This window comes from Leptonotus elevatus, chromosome 15 (assembly GCF_054856555.1).
Source record: "Leptonotus elevatus isolate MCC_2025b chromosome 15, RoL_Lele_1.0, whole genome shotgun sequence".
Lineage (NCBI taxonomy): Eukaryota > Metazoa > Chordata > Actinopteri > Syngnathiformes > Syngnathidae > Leptonotus > Leptonotus elevatus.
Genome location: NC_141253.1, coordinates 680,001 through 697,910, shown reverse-complemented (window position 1 = coordinate 697,910; position 17,910 = coordinate 680,001). Strand labels below are relative to the sequence as shown.

The following is a 17,910-nucleotide window of genomic DNA, read 5'->3' as shown; positions in this document are numbered from 1 at the left end:
AACGCACAACAATCGCCAAACCGCCTTCCGGCTGCTTTATGTGCTTCCGGTTTTTAGCCATTTGGGCCAAATCTGTCGGCGGCAATTGTCGTCGAAGACCCTGAGAAACGAGGCAGAAAATGACAACTTCATGCAAATCATGCATGACTTAAGACTTTATTATGTGTCTAGTCATCAAAAATATCTCTACCAAATTTCATGTTACAAACTGAAAGGGACTCATCGGGCTGAATTTTAAAAACTCTTGAAAGACCCCTGAAAATGGCAACATTGACACAAAATGGCGGCTTTAAACTGAAATGGTGCACTTGTGTCTTTCTAGGCAAGTCTATTTTGTGCATCTATAGAGCATAAACATTTCTACCAAATTTCATGTTGCCAAGTCAAACTGGCTTTGGGGGCTGAATTTTCAAAACAGTCGAAAGACCTCCGAAAATGGCAAAACAGACCCTAAAATGGACTCTTCAAAACAAAATGACAGACTTCTTGTGTCTTTCCCACTGATCTGAATACATGACTGGCTAGCTGATAGCCCGTACACGCTAGTGCAAGCCGTTGAAGCCACGGGGCGGCCATCTTGCTCCTCCCATCTCGCGAGCAGACTACTGTATTAACTATACGATATGCGTACAGATGAGACATATACAGCTCGTAGGCAGTTAGTATAGGGACGGGGGGGGGGGGGGGGGGTCTTCACTATTTTTTTAACAAGTAAAATAAAACGAACTTATCGCTCAGTTCCTTAGACCCCAATATTAGATTTGACAGAGGCATCTTTTCTTCAATTTCCATACTGTACGAGTACGTTTCTTGGGAGGAGCAATATGGCGGCCTGGCGGCTTCAAACGTCTTGGCCTAACGGCTATCCAGTCCTATATTCAGATAAGTGGTCTTTCCAGACTTCCTGAGACGAACAGATTTCACCTTGCGTCACATCCGCTTTTCGGTCGGTGAACAAAACGTGCAGAATTGTGGCGATTGCGGCGATTTTCAAATGTTGCCGTGAAGACGCCCACGTGACGCATTCACGTCAAATGGCTGCAGGGTGAAGTGCGCTGCGCTGAATAGCGGGGTGACGTCACGGCTAATTGCAGCGTCGCGATGCGATTGGCTTTGCATTGTGTGCTCTTGTGTTGACAGCGCGCAAAGCAGCTGCTTGGCCTCGGGCTGCGCGCGCACACAAAAAAAAAACAGACTGAAAAGTCTTTCGTGGCGCGAAAAAGGGCCGCGATGCACGCAGGCGCACATTCGTGTCATTGCACGTCATTTGGTCAACAAAACGACACTTGCGTGCGAAATTCGTGCTCGCTTTCAGGTCGACAACGACACAACGCAAAAAGTACCTCAAAACATATTTCGGGATGGTGATTTTAATAAGGCCTATCTTGTAATATGATAAGTTATTGTTAAATGATGAAATACCCCAGTCTAACATATTATGTCATATTTTTATTTGTTATAGTTATTTTTAAATGAATGCCGCCATTCTTAAATATACAGTATTTGTATTTATTGATCTTATCCTTGGAAAACAAATAATAATGTCCCGCATTGCGAGACAAGAATGACACAGCAGACAGGTTGACGGGCCGAAGATGGCCGGGGGTTCGCGGCTGGGGGTCCCGTTGACAAAGATGCGAGAGGACACGTTTGCTAAAAAACGAGCGCGAGACCCAGATGAGGAAGAGGAGGAGCAAGAGGAGGAGGAGGAGGAGGAAGAGCATCAGCAGCAGCAGGAGGAGAACGCGAGTCGGGTGCGAAGAGGCGAACGCGGCGGCAGCAGTTCGGACCAGCGTCGCGCTGAAGGAAGCCCAACACTTTGTTGACAGGTGAGCGAGCCTGCTTTCATTTCTTGGCATCGATGACGTCACCGCGACACAAGCCAACAAGCACGGAGCGCATTCTGTTATATTTAAGCGTGATAACAAAATGGATGGGGTTGTTGGCAAATATCTTCATTTTTCTTCAAATCATTTTTTAATTGAATATTGCAATTAACTCATTGGTTATTTGATTGTAAATAGTACAATAAAAGTTTTTTTTTTTTTAAATGAATTGGTGAATTTCATTAACAAAAATTCTTAATGATACAAATTGACAATGTGGTTATTAGTTAATAATGAGTTCATTCAATATAACAAGTTTAATATAAAAAATAAAAGAGGAAATAGGGAAATTAAAACAAGATTTGTGAATGAAATTTTTTTCCCACTCAAGTTGAATGTGTATGGCAAAATACATTTAATTAAAAAAAAGTATGTGGTATTGAAACCATCATTTTATGCTAAGCTATGCACAAAGTCAAAAGTGAGCATCTGTCTGTGTTGTTTTGATGCAATATTCAGGGTTGGGAGGGTGACTTTTAAAATGGATTCCGTTACACGTTACCGGCTAAAAAAACTTTAGTTGGTAACGTAATCCAAGTACCGTAATATGAAAGTAACCTAACGATTACTTTTGGATTACTCCAATACCAAGTATGCTCATGAAGTCAAAATCAAATCAACAAATATCACCACAATGTATATTTGTATACAGGGTGGGGGGGGGGGGATCCCTTGCATAATTGCCAACTATTTAAACGCATGTACAGAATAGACATGTTGATTGAAGGCCATATTGCAGATCGATTTCTATTGAATAGTGAGAAAAGGGACACATTCTAGCCTTAAGAGCACATTTCATGGCAGCTTATTTCACCCACGCGCGCGCGCGCACGCACGCACGCACTAATAAGCGAAGTGCGCCATACGTTTGCGCGTGCGTGAAAATCAAGTTAAAAAAAAAAAAAAAGAACTTGCTCATGAAGTCAAAGTCAAATCAACAAATATTTGAATGGCAAAATGGCGGCGTCGAAAGTGTTTGCGTCGCTGCACGCCTTCAAGCCGGCAAGCATTTTTTTTTTAAAGTGACAAAACGACACGTGCACTTGCCGCCATTTTTTAACGATCCTAATGGAGTTTATTGGCAACAAAAAATGTGCGTGTTAACATTTTACGAGTGCAACCGTCGCTTTACGCCAAGCGACGCGAACTTACACCAAACTTAAGGAATGCAAAAGTGCGCACACGAGCTGCGTCGCAGGATTCCGTCAATCTCGTCACATGATCAAAGCGTGTTTTTTATGCTAAATGATGCTATCTTAAAAAGCTAGCATTTATCTGCGTCTCCACTTGATGATGTGGCGTCAATCACGTTATATAACATTCAAGTCTTTATGCACGGACTCCGTGGGTGACCTCGTTCAACCCCCCCTGCCCCCCCCACCCACACACACTTAATGCTAAGCTAACATTCAAGAAGCTAATTGGGATGTCAGCAAAGATGTTTGTTGGGAAATCGAAGCGGGAGGCGCAAAAGGGAAGCGAGACGCCAGTCCAGGAAAAAAAAATGTTTGCGGGCGGAGGACGATGAGGAGGAAGGAGCACAATAAGACGAAACGCTTTTGGCAGTTCTGAGGAGAAAGACGAGAATGAGGAGGAGCAGAAAAGGATGACGAGGGTTCGAGAGAAGAGGAGGAAAATGAAGAAGAGGCGGAAGTGGAGGAGAATGCAAATGAAGGATGAAAGACTTTGATGGTGATCAATTTTCACCGATGGTTTTCTTCGAGCCGTTATTGATCGACCTGCTCCTTCCCATGCTCCCGACAATCCTGCTCTTGACCCCTCGCCACACGACGCACACGCTGGCCTCGTAGATGGCGAGCTTCAAGATATGCAGAAGGATGCAAAGCTTTGATCGACAACAAAAAAGCAAAACTCCATTTGGCTATTTTATAGCACAAGGATGTTGCTTACATTGCTTACCTAGTCAGTTTTGTTTTTGAAGGCGAATGACAGCGCTAACGACGCTAACTTTGTTAGGTAGCACACACGGTCGTGTAATAGCTCAAATCAAACGTCGCCTTCTATGTTAGCTAATCGATTCTGCCGCGACGCCGCGCGGAAGATGAGATTTTGTCAATTTGAGCGTTCTAAAATTGTTACTGTCGACAAGAATTTTGAACCGGAATGTCTTACATTAAATGAACTTCCAAGACCGTCATTTTACAGATGATGTGATTTTCATGAAAGATGCCGTAGCTGTAGCGATTATGCTAACGCTAACCTTGTTACGTAAGAAACCCCGTCGGGTAATACCTCAAATTAAGCGTCGTAATCAGTCGTGTTCAACTCTGACTTTTGTTTTTATGTTAGCCAATCGATTCTTCAACAATGTGGTTAAAAGTCCAAAATGAGATTTGGTCAAATTTAGCGTTCTAAAGATTGATATTGTCAGCAATAACTTTGAATTAGAATATCTTGCATTTTAACTTTCAGCTCTGTAATTTTACAAGTGATGTGATTATCAGAAAAGCTGCCGATTTTGTCACGGGAACGATAGCCGTAGCGCTAATGCTAATGCTAATCATGTCAACGCCGTGGCGTAATACCTCATATTGACTTTGACTTTTTCTTCTTTTGCTCGCCGATTGATAATTCCACTGGTGTCCGAGGTCTGCACCTTTAAATAGGAGCACTTTTAATCAACTTTTCAATGCATTTGCGCCAAAAAAAAAATATCTTGCGATGAGTTGTCCCGCCTTCACTTTAATGAGGCCATTGAAGGCTTAATTTATTAAATGAATTCAAGCTGAGGTTTCAATCTGTCGGTCACCCACGTGCAACCAGGAAGTCGGCCAGAACATTAAAAAAAAAAAGGGGGGGGGAAAGAAATGCTGGGATAAGCGTGCGTGTGTGTGTGCGTGCACGTGCGCGTGCGTGTGCGTGCGCGTGCGTGCGTTGGCCTGCAGTTCCCTCATGAAGCCAAAATGTTTGCCTGAACTTCTCATTAGAGTGCGTTTGACAGCCGAGCATCCCCTCGCCGTTAATGCTGGATGACATCGGTCACGTGACGTCAGCGGCGAGGGGATGCTGCGGCGTGCCAGCGGTGACTTGAGGATGCCGGATGACGCCATTCAAGGGATTGAGAGCTTGGCGGGGAGGAAGTGGCGATGCCGGATGATGCAAATGAATTGATGCCGGATGACAGCAAGTAATTGATGATGGAAATTAATTGATGATGCCGAGTGACAGTAATTAATTGGCGATGCCGGATGACGGCGATGACTTGATGCTGGATGACGGCGGCGACGTGACAGCGGTGATGCAGCGAAGTGATGACGACGCTGAAACGATAATGCCGGACGACGGCGGTTAAGTGATGTCGCCCTTAATGCCGACGTACTTGGAACAAGTGTAAGTGGGTGTTCGCACCATCACTCAGTGCCCTTTGGAAGTCATCTCACACGTGCGCACGCACGCGCACGCGCACACGCACGCACGCACGCACGGTACATGTATGAGGTCATGATGTCCGCTCGGTGGAGGTCGTCTATAAGATGAGGATGTAAATCACAAGGCGTCCTTGGCGTCTCTGGTGAAAGTTGACAGGCTTTCAGGAAGGGGTCGCGACCTCACGTCGAGAACATTTATCCACTGGAAGCGCAGTCGACGCGCACGTCGCAGCAACGTGTGCTTTCTGAAGCCCGTCGTTTACCAAGCGAGCGACGCGACCTCAGCAGACCAAAACCGGATAATTGGCAAGAAATGCCAATCGGCAACAGACTCCTAACGATGACCCCCGACCGGACGGTGACCAAAATGTGAACTCGTTTCCGTCGGTCCGAAGCAAATCGGAACTAGTTTCAGACAGTCAACAACAAAATTAAAACCAATTTCAGATGATCATTAATGAATAAAAACGAATTTCGGAAGGTCATCAACAATTGAAAAGTAACGTCGAGTACTTGGCCACAAACAAAAACTCGTTTTTGTTTGTAGTCCTCAATGGCTAAATAGTGAACCAGCTGGGCTACCACGTGACTGACAGCCTGCCAGATAGTGAGCAGCTGCTGCTAGCTCACGGCTAACACGCAGTCTTCTCTTAACAACAACATCAACACGGCAAAATGGATTCAACCTGTTTGGTTCGGCGGCACACATCTGCGGAAACCTTCTACACACAACCGCCCCCCCCCCCCCCCAAAAAAAAACACCTGGACATGTTTTTAGATCTTCATTTTTATCATCTTATCCTGACGGTTAGCAGTTAGCTTACGCGACATCGTTCAGGGCTACTTTTAAATATTACTGTCAAGCGCTCTCATACGCGACTGAAACGCTCTCACACATGACTGAATTGCTCTCAGACAACACAAATTGTTCTCTCACGCACGCAAAGTGAACACGTGTCTTTGATAAGAGCGCCGGGATGGTGATTCCCTGTCATGTTTGCCGCTGATCCCACCTTCCTCTTCAAAGCCCCCCCAGGAGCACGCACACGCGCGCACGTCTGTCAATCAAAGCGGCACATTGCGCACCACCGGGCAACCCCTGACATTTCTCGACAGGAGGAGCAGGCGAGAAAAAGATAAAGGTCAGCGGCACGTGAACGAAGCGAGGAGCCGAAATGTCACACGGGGGCCCCGCCATGACGGCGATGATGATGATGACGACGATGCCGCCGACGACGACGATGATGGCTTCAGCGACAAAGATGACAATTGCGATAATGACAAAATGACATCATCGATTATTTTTGTTGTCACCTCATTATCAGCTTCAACATTGTCATGGTCGCTGTCGACCGCCGTTACGACGACGAGGCCGACGCCGACACCGATGACGACTCTGACGACCAAATCGACGCTTGTCGCGGTCTTGTGAAAGATGCGCAATCGTCATTGACACGTCAGTCGTTAGCGGTAGCGAGGTCGGGCTGTCAGGAAGTTAGCAAGCAGACGTCGTCAGCGCGCCGGCGCCGGTGGCGGCGGACATGTCGAGGGAGGAAGACGAAAAAACGACAGAAAAGACACTAACGAGCTCGTCTTTCAAGCGGTGTCAAGGACATCCGGCTGGTCTCTTTGCATTCTTCAAATTCACTTCCACTCCAGTCCTGTAGGTGGCGGCAATTGCAATTCATAGCCGGCCGTGATTTCCCTGACTTGTGTTGCTTCCCCAGATCCCCAAAAAAGGAGTGAAAATGCACAAAAAGTTGCTCCCAACCCACAAAAATGACATGTGGATGGCACCAAAGTACTACTTTTACATTCGCTTTCACCTCAGAAGAGAGCAGCTCATTGATGGCGTTGTGGAGAGGGTGCGTGTTTGCGAGCTCCGACGTTGTTCGTGACCCAAGGCCGCAGGACCCGATGACCTTTCCGTTGAACTTTACAATTCCGCTTCTCCGCATCTTTGTATGTTTTTGTGTTTGTTGATTGTGTGCGTGCGTGTTGCTTTCAAGGTCCGGCACGACGATGAGCGGGTGCGGCGCCCCCCCTCCCCCTGCCCCTCCCCTTAACCCCGGCGAGGAGCTGACCGACGAGGAGAAGCAGATCATCAACGACGTGCTGGCCCGCGCCGCCAAGATGGACGACATGGAGCAGCAACGCATACAGTGAGATCATCATCATCATCATCATCATCATCATCATCATCATCATCATCATCATCATCGCCGCCGCCAGCCTTCATCTATCTATGATGTATTCATTTATTCATCCATCATGCGTTCATTCATGTCCTTTCATGTCAGTTATTCAATTGTCTATTCTGATTATTCATTCATTTATCCATCATCGAATCATTCACTCATTCATCGAGCCATCATCCATCTTCAGACATGAATTCACTTATTCATCAATTCAATTCATACATTTATCCATTCATCATCTAACATGTGTTTGTTTGTTCATTCATCCATCCATCATGCTTTCACTCATCCGATCGTTCACTCCTTCATCTGTCAGGCATGAATTTGTTTATCCGTCCATCCGTCACCCATCAAGCATGCATGTATCCATTCATCCTCTCACCATGAATTCATCTATTGATCCATGTTGCGTGTGCGTGCGCGCCCCACAGCCTCCTGTCCATCCGTCTGGAGGACGCTCGGAGGACGGCGTGCGGGGACGGACGTTCGGCTTGTCTGCTTTGCAGCGCCACCTTCGGGGCGGGCGGGGTCAGCGCCGCCCTTTGTGTCCGCTGCAGGAAGGTACGAGCGACGTCGTCGCGACACAAACCCGAAGAAGAATGCGAGCGTCTCTCAGCATGGCCGACGTTTGCGATGCAATTTATTTCAATATTAACATTTCAAGTGTTTGTTTACATCTTGTGACTCATTTATTCATTTAATGTCATTTTTATTTTGTATTTCATTCCATTTCTATTTATTCAACTAAATGAGGTCTTTTTTCATTATTTAGTGAGATTTTTTTTTTATCACATCATTAATTTTTTTTACATTTATTTAAGTGTATTAATTATTGATGTGCTTATTTTGTGACCTTAGAAAATATTGACACGGCATTTTCACTTAGGGGTATACTCACTTTTGTTGTCAGGGATTTCGCTATTATTAATGGCTGTACTTTAAGTTATAAAACGTACAATGGCGACTTTCGATTGTGTCAAAGCGTCATTTCTCCAGCGACGTCCCGCGGAAAATCGATTTGGGCTCCATTTTTGACTGAAACATTTCCAATGCGTGGATCCCCGTCTGAAGCTTTTTGTGACCTCGTTGTTGTGTTTGCAGCAAGTGTGCGCCGCTTGCGCCGTCCAAAGCGACTCCGCTTCGTCGTGCTTGTGTCCCATCTGCGAGCAACACCAAGAAGTGAGCGCGCGCGCGCCCGCCTGGCGACCGGCGGAACCCGAGCTCCATCCGGCCTTACGGTCCTTGTGCTCATTTCCTCGGCGCAGGTGCAGAAGCGTTCCGGGGCCTGGTTCTATAAGGGCCCGGGCCCCCGCGTCCTCCCCGGCCCGCTGCCTCTAACCCGACCACCGCTCGACGGAGCCGCGCGGGCGCCGCCGCCGCCTCATCAGCCTGGTAGGTAGCCGTGCTAATGAGCTCGGGTTCGAATGTACTGCGGAGCATATATTTTGCACATATCGGAAAAAGAGGATCCGAGAATTGCGGCATAAATATATTTATATATCCACGCACACTCATCACGTCATCCAGCCTCCGTTCCGGAGAAGAAGGAAGCAGCGTCTGGCGCCCTCCCGACTCCAAGCGCAAGCATAACGGAGGCCCCGCCCCCACCTGCGAGACCCGCTGCCGATGTAACGTCGCGGGAAGACGAAGATGACGAGAGCGACGAAGACTCCGACGACGCAAGTGAGACGGCGTTTTGCGGCTTTGGTTTCGCCCTTTCTGGTCTCACGTGGGATCTTTTTGCTCTCTGGCCGAAGCCACGCTGGGAAGTTTGGAATTCAGTTTGCTCTACAAGCAAGATGGCCACCAGCTGCAATGTTGCGTCATCAAGGCGAAGGTACGCGCGTCTTTACCTTCTGTTCGTTTCACGCTAACGTGCTTTCTTTCTTTCTTTTCTTTCTGCATTGATTTCACTGAAAAGTCCCGTGAAAATGTTTTTATACGCAGCAGCCCCAAAAGTTGTGAACATTTGCAAATAATCCACGTCATCAAAATTGCATTGCAAAAAAAATCTTTCTAAGCCAATTTTTGTGTTTAGAAAATGCATCATGGAGGGGCTTAAATTTGTATTTTTTTAACCCCAAAAATGATTGAATAAAAAGGAATATTAAAAACCAAATCTGTGCATACAGAACCCCGAAAATGCGGGGGTCAGCTGTACTCAATTCAAAGGATATTTTACTTTTAGAAAGACACTTAGGACCGCCCCCTCATTTGAATAATGCGTCTGCATCATGAAATAAATAAAAATGAGAACAGAGCATTTTTATTGATTGATTATTTAATTCTATTTCTATATTTATTTTTTTTATCTATTTTTAGAATCTCATTTTTAAAATTGTATCATTTATTTTTACTTTATATATAAATATACTTATTTATTTATTTAATTCTGTTTTTATTTCTTCAATTCCAAAGTGCTTTAATTTTCTTTGTATGTATTTCATCCACAAAAGCATTTTATTCATCTTTTTTTTGTGTCAGGGCTTAAAGCCGATGGACTCCAACGGCCTGTCGGACCCGTACGTCAAGCTGCACCTGCTGCCGGGCGCCAGTAAGGTAGCCGCCCGTTGCCACGGCAACCGCGCGATGCTAGTCGCTAGTTAGCTTAGCGTGTGTTGCTTGTGAAAAAACAAAATGCGAAAGGAGGACCACAGATGTGGGACAGGAGGCGCAGTGCCCCGGCAGTACCACCAGATGGCGCTGTTTTAATCAATAAATGGGGTTTATGTGGAGTGCAGAGTCACGATTCAGATGTATAAATATAAAATGTTTGTTAGTCCTCACAGTTTACATTTTGTGCTGTTTTCTTAGCAGTGTGTATGCAACTTCCTGTTCCTGTCAGATCTGGTGTCCGGGGGGGGCACGATGTCATCAGCCCCCGGACATAATCAAGCGTCTGTTTTAAGACTTCTTGTTAGCGCCGCTCGCTGCATTATTTAGCAGTAACTTCACATCGTGGTGACGAATTACGACGCATTCGAGCAAGTGTTGCAGTGCCCCATCAGAGGCACCAGATGGCGCCATTTGCTTTGTTTTTCAAACGTGATGTTGAAAGTCAACAATTTTTGGGCGACTTGTCTTAAGTTTGGCGCATCCGGCGCAGTACCTGTCACAGCCACCAGGTTGTGCTGTTGGCTGACATTTCATATCGATGACCGAAAAGTGCTGAAGTTGGTGTCCGTCTTTTGTGGCGCAGTCCAACAAGCTTCGCACCAAAACATTGAAGAACACCCTGAACCCGACATGGAACGAGACGCTGGTCTACCACGGCATCACCGAAGACGAAATGTCCCGAAAAACTTTGCGGTACGGCCGCTTTTTCTCCCGCCACCATTATGTGTTTGATCAATTATGAGTTTTTTTTGGCTTCTGACGCGAAACCAATGAAAGTCAGTAAAATTTCAGGTGAATTGCGTCGTTTTGGTCCTTCAGGCTGTCGGTGAGCGACGAGGACAAGTTCGGACACAACGAGTTCATCGGCGAGACGCGAGTGGCGCTCAAGAAAGTCAAGTTCAACCAGAAGAAAAAATTCAACGTGTGCTTGGAGAGAGTCGTTGCGGTACGATCGGGTCGCGTGCCGGGTGACAAATACTTCATTTGAACTTCACTTGAACCTCCAACCGGCGAGCTACCGGCTAGCTACCGGCTAGCTACCGGCGAGCTACCGGCTAGCTACTTCTTACTTGGTGTCAAATATGTGCAATTGCAGACATTTTAGGCCAAACAAATAACAAAATAAAAATCTGTCTGGAGACGTTTAAAGATTGTTATGAAGGAAACTGTGTTAAGTGTAAAAACTTTTAATATTGACAAGACATTCATTTTCTTCTCCCTTTCGTATTTTGTTTTGATTGATTGATTTTTTTGTGGTCATTTTTCATACTTTTTTTTCATATATTTGAATTTTTTTCTGACTTTCTGTCAAATGTCTGCAATTTTTGTCAAGTTTACGGACGTGGTCGTTCTCTGCAACCTTGCTTCTTTTATTTGGACTTTTTTTTCTGCCTTTTTTGCTAGCAATTTTCTGACATTTTGTGGACAATTTATGGCTATTTTTGAGAAATCCTCTTGTTTTTGGACATTTTATAGATACTTTTTGAATGTTTTCTTTTCTGCCTTATTATTATTATTATTTATACATTTTCTGACATTTTTGGCAATTCCCAAAATATTTTATGGTCATTTTCTGCCTTTATTTTGTTTTGGGATATTTTAGGTTACTTTTAGAACATTTTTGTTTTCTTCAATTGTCTGATATTTTTGACAATTTCATGGACATTTTATGGTATTTTTCCGCATTTCCTTTTTAGACATTTTTGGGGCTTTTTTTTTTGACTATTTAATTATTATAATAAGCATTAATTCATTTGAAGAATATTAATTAGAGATGGCCACGGGAGACGAGAGGCACTAAAGGGCCACGTGCGGCAGGTTGCGGACCTCTGCTATAAATGACCTTGGGGCAAAGTGGCATCTGCCCCATGCATGCTTGCGCGCGAGTCTTTCCGGCTCCGTTCGTGAGAATCTTCATTTTGGTAAGATTTCTTGAGAAAATTGTGCATTGGGGGCAGAAGGCACACTGCCCCATCCCCGCCAGCGGATGGCGCTGTTTCTCTCCAAAGTCGCGTTTCTCACTTTTTTTTTCCTATTGGCAGGTGAAGAAAATGGTGGGAGGCCAATCTCGAGGAATGGCGCTCTATGAGGATGACGTAAGAAACATCGGATTGCCAAAACACTCGCCAAACTTCCGACACAAATGAATGCCGGCAAAATTCATCGAAAAGTGGAACCTTTTCCAGAAACTCAACTAAAAAACGAATAAATATGACAGACTATTTTTCCTGGTGTTTGTGCGTGCGCAGGTGCGCGAGGGCGAGGAGCGCGAGGAGCGAGGTCGCATCCTGGTGTCTCTGAGGTACGACAGCGGCCAAGGTCGTCTGATTGTGGGCGTGGTCCGATGTGCCCACCTGGCCGCCATGGACGCCAACGGATACTCGGACCCTTTTGTCAAAGTGTACGACAAACGCACGTGCTCGTAATTCACCCTCTCACTTCCATCTGCTCACTCCGAACCTTGACCATCTCACTTGTACTCTCTCACATTCACCCTCTCATTTTCATCCTTTCACGCTCTCTCTCATCCTCATCTTCTCATCTTCACTCTCTAACTCTGAACCTGCTCCCTCTCACTTTCACCCTCTCATCTCACCTTTTCACTTTCAACTTCATCCTGCCATCTCTTGTCACATTCACCCCTTCACTTTCACGGCGTCCCGTTCAGGTCTCTGAAGCCTGACATGGGAAAGAAAGGCAAGAACAAGACGCAGATCAAGAAGAAAACTCTCAATCCTGAGTTCCAGGAGGTCAGATGAGTGAATGATTGTATGACTTCACATGACATGAATGAATAAATGAATGTATGAATTCTTGAGTGAGTGATTTCATGAATACATGACTAAAGGAATGGCTGTTTGAATGGCTGAGTGAGTGAATTCATCAATGAATAAATGAGTGTCTGAGTGAATGTATAAATGATTGTATGTGTGAATGAATGAAAAAGGAATGGATGGGTGACAGAATGAGTCAAATATTGAGTGAACGAATAAATGTATGAGTGAGCGTATGAAATAAGTGTTTGTGTGACAGATTTAACGAAAGCGTAAATAGATATATGAATGAGTGACTAAATGATTGAATGAATAAATCAGTGCATGAATGAGTGAGTGATTGAATGTCAATGTATATTTGAAAAGCTGAATTATTGAATGCATTAGTGAGTGAGTTACAGAATGAGTAAATGAATGAGTGAATGAGTGAAGAGTGGGTCTCTGAATGACTGAGTGAATGAATAAGCAATGAATGATTGAGTGTTGAGTGTATGAATGAGTTTGTGACTGAATGAATTAATGGGTGATTGACCGACTTAATGGAATAGCAAATGAATGAGTGAATTAATGATTGAAAGAATAGATGAATGCATAAGTGAGTGAATGTATGTATGAAAGAATGAATTGCTGAATGTATTAGTGAGTGACAGAATGAGTAAATTAATGAGTGAATGAGTGAATGAATAAGCAATGAATGATTGAGTGTTGAGTGTATGAATGAGTTTGTGACTGAATGAATTAATGGGTGATTGACCGACTCAATGGAATAGCAAATGAATGAGTGAATGAATGACTGAAAGAAGAGATGAATGCATAAGTGAGCGAATGTATGAATGAAAGGCTGAATTGCTGAATTCACGAGTGAGTGAATGAATGAATGGCGTCGTGTTCGCAGGAGTTCAGTTATGAAATCAAGCACGGCGAGCTGGCCAAGAAGACGCTGGACATTTCGGTGTGGGACTACGACATGGGCACGTCCAACGACTTCATCGGTGAGCTCGCGCGCTGGCGTCTTCCGCTGAGGCCAACGCGCTAACGGCGGCTAACCGGCAGGCGTGTTTGCGCGCAGGCGGCTGCCAGCTGGGCATCGGGGCGGAAGGCGAGAGCCTGAAGCACTGGTACGAGTGCCTGAAGAACAAAGACCGGAGGATCGAACGCTGGCATCTCCTGCTCGACGACAACAGCGGCGGACGCTTTGACGATTGAAAATGGCCGCTCCGCTCTCTCCTCGTCCCGTTTTCCGTGGCCCTCCTCCGCGTCGGGTGTTCGTTGGTCTTGTGGATGCTTGTTGTCTTGTGATCAATAAACAATCCTGCGTCTGAAGGCGTGTGCTCACGACAACAAACAGACAAAATAGAGGTCGTCCACCATTTTGTTTTGAAGCCGTTTTTTGGGGATCATTTCCTTCAGTAGCGCCCCGTGGGAAGTTTAAAATAGTCATCAGACATATCTATCATAAAAGGACTCGTGAAAAAAAAATCTCAAGCTCCAAAATTGAAGAGGATGTCGGCCATTTTAGCCGACAATCAGCTAAATTGTTCACAAGCTTGAGTGGTTGTTATTTATTGACTGGTCGAGGCCCCGCCCACACGAAAGCCAGTTTCAATGTATCCTCGCAAGTTTCTTACCGTTCGTGCTGTTTCGTCCACACAACGGCGCGGGTTCCGAGTTTGAAAGCGAGCTCCGGAGCGGACAGATTTCAAAACGCGTCCGTCTGGACGCCATATGCAGGATACTCCTCCGGCGACGACGTAACGGTCGCAGCTCAATGACGACGCATCGTCGCCGATTCTCGCGTGACCGCGCGCGAGCCGTCAACAACAATGGCGGATGGCCGCGTTGTCGTGGTTTTGCTCGGCCTCCTTCGCTCGCTTCTGCTTTTGCAGCAAAATATTTCGCTTCTTTCTTCCCACGTTCAACAGGCGGCGTTGGACTTGAATCAGCCGCCATTGTCACGTCTCCCGTGTTCGACTTTTTCATGTTCTTTCGATACACGCATGTTTATTCTGTAGATTGCAAAAAAAAAATGGATCAAAAAAGTGATTCTTCTTCTACGCTTTCCGTGAACTCCCTGTGGCTGCGCTGCAGCGCCACTCCAGTCTTGGCATACACATTACAGCCGTTAAACGTCCTCAGCGTCTTCTTTTGGACGCACGCAAGTCTTGAAACGCTTCCGCGTGGACGAGATTTGTTTGCTTCCGTCCGGAGAAAGCTCGGTCGTGAGAATTCATTAGTGAGTAAGTTAGTAGGATAGCGAGTTAGCTAGTTTGTTATTTAGTCGCCTATTTATAGAGTTCGGGATAGAATTAGTGAGTTAAATAGTCAGTTATTAGAGAGCAAGTCAATTATTGAACAATTGAGATAGCGAGTAGTTAGTGGGTTAGTTATTGAGTGAGTTAATGCGTTCATGAGTGAGCCAGTCGTGAGATAGTTTTGAGTTCATCGTTGAGTGAACTCGTAGTAGCCCGTTAGCTAGTTCGTTTGTGGGATTTTTTTTATTTTTTTGAAGTTACATCAGAGCCAAGAGGTGGCAAATAGTGGAATTGATTTGAAACGTAATTTCATAATTTAATACAAACGCCATAGTGACGTCACCGCCTGCTGGCTATTTGGTAGAATGCAGCGTTTTTTGTTTTTTTTTGCGTCCACGTTTCACCGACCTTTTTATTATTATTATTATTATTATTTTCACTCACTCCCACGTGCGAACGTGATGGTCTCCCGGGCGGGAAAGCGAACCCATGCCAACCTGCATCGTGAGCAAGTTGATCCGTAGGATCGTAGCACACTAAGTGACGTCATTGCAAGGAGAAGTTCCGACCGGACCGGGACGCGCGTGCACGCACGCGTACACACGCCCAAGGGAAGGAGGAGGAAGAGAAGGTGAGCTCCGGCAAACATGGCGCGCTGGTTTCCTTTGGACTCCACTCGGGGAGGATTCGAATCTCGACCCCCAACCCGGACCGCTGTGGTCGGGCTCGGGGTCTCCGCGTAGGGGCGAGATGCTGGAAACTTGCCCAACTTCCCGGGAGAACAAGGTGAGCACGCGCACGCGCGAGTTATCCTAAAGTCAAAAGTTCCGATTGGTCCAAAAAGTCAGCGAGGCAACTTGCGCAATTTCAAGATAACGTCATTGACTGTATTTTTAAATGAAGAGAGATTTGACTTAATTGTGACTATTGCATTTCTTACAATGTATTTGTCACCTTTCCTGCTGTGTATGTAACCAAGCCGGATTTGTGACGTCATAATCCAGCAAACAATTTCTTGCTGTTGTTGTAGAAACTTAAAAGCTGCACAGCAAAATGACAACATCGGCGTAGCAAATAAGAAAAAAATAAGAAAAATAGATCGCTCGATCAATCGATCGATTCATCGATCTTTATTGTCCCCGAAGGGCAATTTGGCGTGCAACAGGGCCTCACAATCAAACACGGAAAACAAACAATAAAACAAGTCATAGTTGTCATCACGATACAAGAAATAAAACTCATAATTGGTTGAAAAATGTAACAGCTGATTTTTTGCCTTCTTAGAAAAGACAATAAGCGAAACTCTGAAAAGGAATGCTGGGGACGTGCCAGGATGAACGTTAGCGTCTTTGAATAAATCTCATCTGGTAGAAGCGGCCGAGATCAATCAAATCAAGCCAAGTTATCTTTCTACGCTGCTAACACCTGCTAGCTTGTTTTTAGATGACATCATTCGCCATAAAAGGACAACAACGTGAAAACATGAATTCCCACAAATACAAAGTGCTTTTAAATCTATATTTTAACTCTTAAACAGTTTAAATTTAGTTACAAATATAACTATAATTTAATTATTTCATTAATTATCTATTTATTTTAAATGTTTTGTTTTTGTTATCGTTTCCATGATATTTATATTGATTTTTCAATTTTAAGACGTTTTTTCATGTTTTAATGAAAAATAATATTAACAATAATAATGGAATGTCCTCTATAAATAATCTATTTTAATACATTTTTCTTCTTCTATGTCACTTATCTGGATTATTGATTCTAAAGAATATTTTTTCTACACTACTTACATTCAAATTCGTAGCAAAATGTCCTCCAGTCCACTTGGGGGTGGCGCTGAGTTTTTGGCCAAGTTTTGCCAACCAAACTCACTAATTGACTAAAACGGAAACGAAAATGTCTTTCCTCCTCAGTTTGTTGCTTTTGCTCCTCCTCGCAGCCCGCCAACGCACCCTCTTCATCCTCCTCATCATCATCATCCTCAACCAGCATGGACAAAGGGGCGGGGCTACCACCGCCTGACTCAGGCCCAAGCAAAGCCGACGTGTCGGATGGCGTCCGTGGCTGCGAGCGGGCCTGCCAGCGGGGCGACTTTGCCCTGGCGGTGCGTCTGTGCACGGAGGCCCTGGCGGCGGACCCCCTCAACTGCGTGGTGTACAGCACCCGCTCGGCGGCCCACCTCAGCTTGGGGCGCTACCGCCGGGCCCTCCGCGACGCCAACAAGGCTCGTGACATCAACCCCAAGTGGACACAGGTGTGACCCCCCCCGACTCCGTACCGCTGCCATGACGTAAAACGATATTCGCGATTCTCAGTTAGGCGCCAAGGAACTATGTTTGAGTACGTTTAGGATTTTCATGCATACAAACGTAGTGCTTTGCCGCCATCTTGTGGCATCCAGATGCACGTGGAATTATGTTTCAGTTAACTGAAGAGGTTAAATTGGACAAAAGTCGTGCTTTGCTGCCATCTTGGTGCCAAGGAACTATTTTGAAGTGAGTTGAAGGAAATTCATTCGGACAAAAGTAGCACTTTGCCACCATATTATGGTCCAAGGACGCTAAGGAACTATGTTAAAGTGAGTTGAGGAGTTTTATTTTGACAAAAGTAGAGCTCTGCAACCATCTTGTGACTTCTTGGTGCCACAGAACATGTTGGAGTGAGTTGATGTGTTTCATTTAGACAAAAGCAGTGCTTTGCTGCCATTTTTAAAACCTTTGGAATCCTTACTCAAAAGTATTTTTGGTGGATACCAAATATTTGCGGCAATAAAGATAAAGACA

The 17,910-nt window shown here is 45.2% G+C and overlaps 2 protein-coding genes across 3 annotated transcripts in view; both read left to right on the top strand.

Moving 5' to 3' along the window:
- Nucleotides 1-728: 728 nt before the first annotated feature.
- On the top strand, nt 729-14,200 carry rph3aa (rabphilin 3A homolog (mouse), a). Of its 2 annotated transcripts, XM_086097468.1 has the most exons (15): nt 729-1,829; nt 7,285-7,437; nt 7,905-8,034; nt 8,575-8,652; nt 8,739-8,865; nt 9,001-9,156; nt 9,231-9,310; nt 9,958-10,032; nt 10,673-10,782; nt 10,909-11,035; nt 12,132-12,185; nt 12,339-12,490; nt 12,758-12,839; nt 13,759-13,855; nt 13,933-14,200. In XM_086097468.1, the coding sequence occupies exons 1-15, from the start codon at nt 1,678-1,680 to the stop codon at nt 14,067-14,069; spliced, it is 1,710 nt and encodes a 569-aa protein (XP_085953594.1). In that variant the 5' UTR covers nt 729-1,677; the 3' UTR covers nt 14,070-14,200. The 2 variants fall into 2 exon arrangements, with proteins under 2 accessions (XP_085953594.1, XP_085953595.1); XM_086097469.1 differs by lacking the exon at nt 8,575-8,652.
- A 1,167-nt stretch (nt 14,201-15,367) lies between these two features.
- The window catches only part of ttc28 (tetratricopeptide repeat domain 28), a 22,329-nt gene continuing 19,786 nt past the window's right edge, over nt 15,368-17,910 (top strand). Inside the window, exons 1-2 of the mRNA XM_086097366.1 lie at nt 15,368-15,901; nt 17,067-17,381. Of these exons, the coding sequence (XP_085953492.1) occupies nt 15,866-15,901; nt 17,067-17,381 (351 nt within the window). The 5' untranslated portion in view covers nt 15,368-15,865. The remainder of the gene's footprint in view (nt 15,902-17,066; nt 17,382-17,910) is intronic.

Excerpts from the sequence above, each read along its gene's own strand:
- rph3aa (XM_086097468.1), top strand. The coding sequence starts at position 1,678 with ATGAGGAAGAGGAGGAGCAAGAGGAGGAGGAGGAGGAGGAAGAGCATC. Across the intron at positions 8,035-8,574 it reads TTTGTGTCCGCTGCAGGAAG|CAAGTGTGCGCCGCTTGCGC; the intron begins GTACGAGCGACG and ends TTGTGTTTGCAG. Across the intron at positions 8,866-9,000 it reads GCCGCCGCCTCATCAGCCTG|CCTCCGTTCCGGAGAAGAAG; the intron begins GTAGGTAGCCGT and ends CACGTCATCCAG.